Here is a 2,248-nt window from a genome sequence, read left to right as displayed (position 1 = left end):
AAAATAAAACACTGCAAAACAGATTAAATCAGATCGAAACGTGTGGGTGCTGACGTATCAATATTTCTAATTGAATTTAGAATTTTTATTTGACAGAATTTATTATCGATGATTTTAAATTCTTACGATGCATTTACGATAGCATCTCATTTTTTCAAACTGCGTTTTTGTTTTATTTTTGTTTAATAGGACCAGACGTAACTGTGCGGTAAGAAGTTTACTTCCCCACCACATGGTTACGGGTTCAGTCCCACTGCGTGGCACTTTGGGCAAGTGTCTTCTACTATATCTTCGGGCTGACCAAAGCATTTTGAGTGGATTTGATAGAGGGAAACTGAAAGATGTATGTATGTATGTCTTTGTGCTAGTGTTTGTCTTCCTAACACCGCTTGACAACCGGTGTTAGTGTGTTTACGTCCCCGTAACCTAGCGTTTCGGCAAAAGAGACCCAATTGAATAAGTACCGGGTTTTAAAAAAGTACTAAGTTCAATTCATTTGACTAAAACCTTCCTCAAGGCGGTGCTCCAGCATGGCCGCTATCAGATGATTGGAACATGTAAATGAGTAAAAGATATCCGTAGTGTAAAAGCTGTGTTGTTATGCTTGTAGTTTGGGTCGTCGTACAACAGGAAACATTTCAGCGTTTCAACAGCTTTTATGAAAAGCAATTAGTGGAATCATAAGCACGTCGGACAAAATGCTTAGCAGCCTTCCTTCCGACTTTCTACGTTCCGAGTTCAAATCCTGCCGAGGTTAACTTTGTCTTTCATCCCTTCACTGTCGATAAAATTGAATCCAGGTCAAGTATTGGGGTCGATGCCCTTTCCCTCAAAACCGCAGGCCTTGGACCCTGCAATAGATTGGTGATCCTTTTGGCCGGTATGTTGTGATTTCGGTCACTTATACGTCATGGAAACTGAGTAACTGAACGTATGGCTTCTGGGGTTCAAGGAAAACAAATAAAAATACAGAACGGACTCTATAACCAACGGTTATCAACAGGAGTTCACACGACCCTTTGGGTTCCATATAAGATTTCGTTGCTAACCTTTGTGCAATACATTGGTTATGCTTCTATAAAACACAAAATATTTTAATGATTATTTCTATATCATTCCTAATAATACTCTTTTACTTGTTTCAGTCATTTGATTGCGGCCATGCTGGAGCACTGCCTTTAGTCGATCAAATCGACCCCAGGACTTATTCTTTGTAAGCCTAGTATTTATTCTATCGGTCTCTTTTGCTGAACCGTTAAGTTACGGGGACGTAAACACACCAGCATCGGTTGTCAAGCGATGTTGGGGGGACAAACACAGACACAGAGACACGTTAGTGTGCGTGTCGGAATCAATATAGCGCCGGACGATATCCCCTCTAATATTTTGTTCAACTAAAATTCTTCAAAGTAGTGGCCCAGTATGACCGCAGTGAAATGACTGAAAATACTAAGAAATATAAAAATAAAGATAAAGAAGAGAAAAAATACAAAACGCAAGAAAAAATGAATAAGCAAAACAAAGAATTGCGAGCTACATACGTTTCGGCTATTGATGGTGCCAGGTCGTATGTATCTTCAATTGTTCTTTTCCCAAAACCATGAGCCATACGGTCGAGTATGTTGTTTTTGAAACCGTTTCCTAGTCGTTTAGTTAGAGACTTCGAGGCGTCGACTCCACAGCAAATAACAAGGATCAACGAGACACAACTTAAAATACACAAGTTTCGGCTTTGATACGTCTTCATGGTGTTTGTGTTGAGGAAGAGTGACAATTTAAAAATCTGCAAAAGAGAGAAAAGTAAGTCCTTTATATACATACATACAGACACACGCATATATACATAATATATGGTTCAAATTTATGAAAAGAAAAAACAACAACAAAAGACACGTGAGTGCACAACAAACAAGGTTTATTAGTTTGACGCTCAAGGAAAATAGCAGGCTTTGACGTTTCGAGCCTGTCGCTCTTCCACAAAGAATGAGGAAAAAAGACAGATGGAGACAGAAAAAATGAACAGGAAAATGTGTCCTGTATATAAATATAAATGTAAACACGTGATGGCGATTTTTTTCCTCCGTCTTCCCTTCCTTTGGACTTTCCTCTATTTCTGAAGAAGAGCTTTACTCGAAATGTAAAATCCTCTTTCTTTCCTTTCCTGAGCGTCTGATAATACAGTACTTGTACCACATCTTCGCGTTGTTGTTTTTTCTTGTTTGTTCTTCTTTGTTTGGATTCACTATAT

General features: G+C 38.7%; 1 protein-coding gene across 1 annotated transcript in view; it reads right to left on the bottom strand.

Annotated features, from left to right (window-relative positions):
* The window catches only part of LOC106873697 (uncharacterized), a 78,531-nt gene that overhangs the window by 18,772 nt on the left and 57,511 nt on the right, over positions 1–2,248 (bottom strand). The window contains exon 2 of the mRNA XM_052965802.1: positions 1,542–1,783. Within this exon, the coding sequence (XP_052821762.1) occupies positions 1,542–1,747 (206 nt within the window). The 5' untranslated portion in view covers positions 1,748–1,783. The remainder of the gene's footprint in view (positions 1–1,541; positions 1,784–2,248) is intronic.

The sequence above is a fragment of the Octopus bimaculoides genome, chromosome 2, assembly GCF_001194135.2.
Source record: "Octopus bimaculoides isolate UCB-OBI-ISO-001 chromosome 2, ASM119413v2, whole genome shotgun sequence".
Taxonomy (NCBI): domain Eukaryota; kingdom Metazoa; phylum Mollusca; class Cephalopoda; order Octopoda; family Octopodidae; genus Octopus; species Octopus bimaculoides.
Note: the sequence above shows the minus strand (reverse complement) of the source record. Positions and strands in the feature narration are given on the sequence as shown.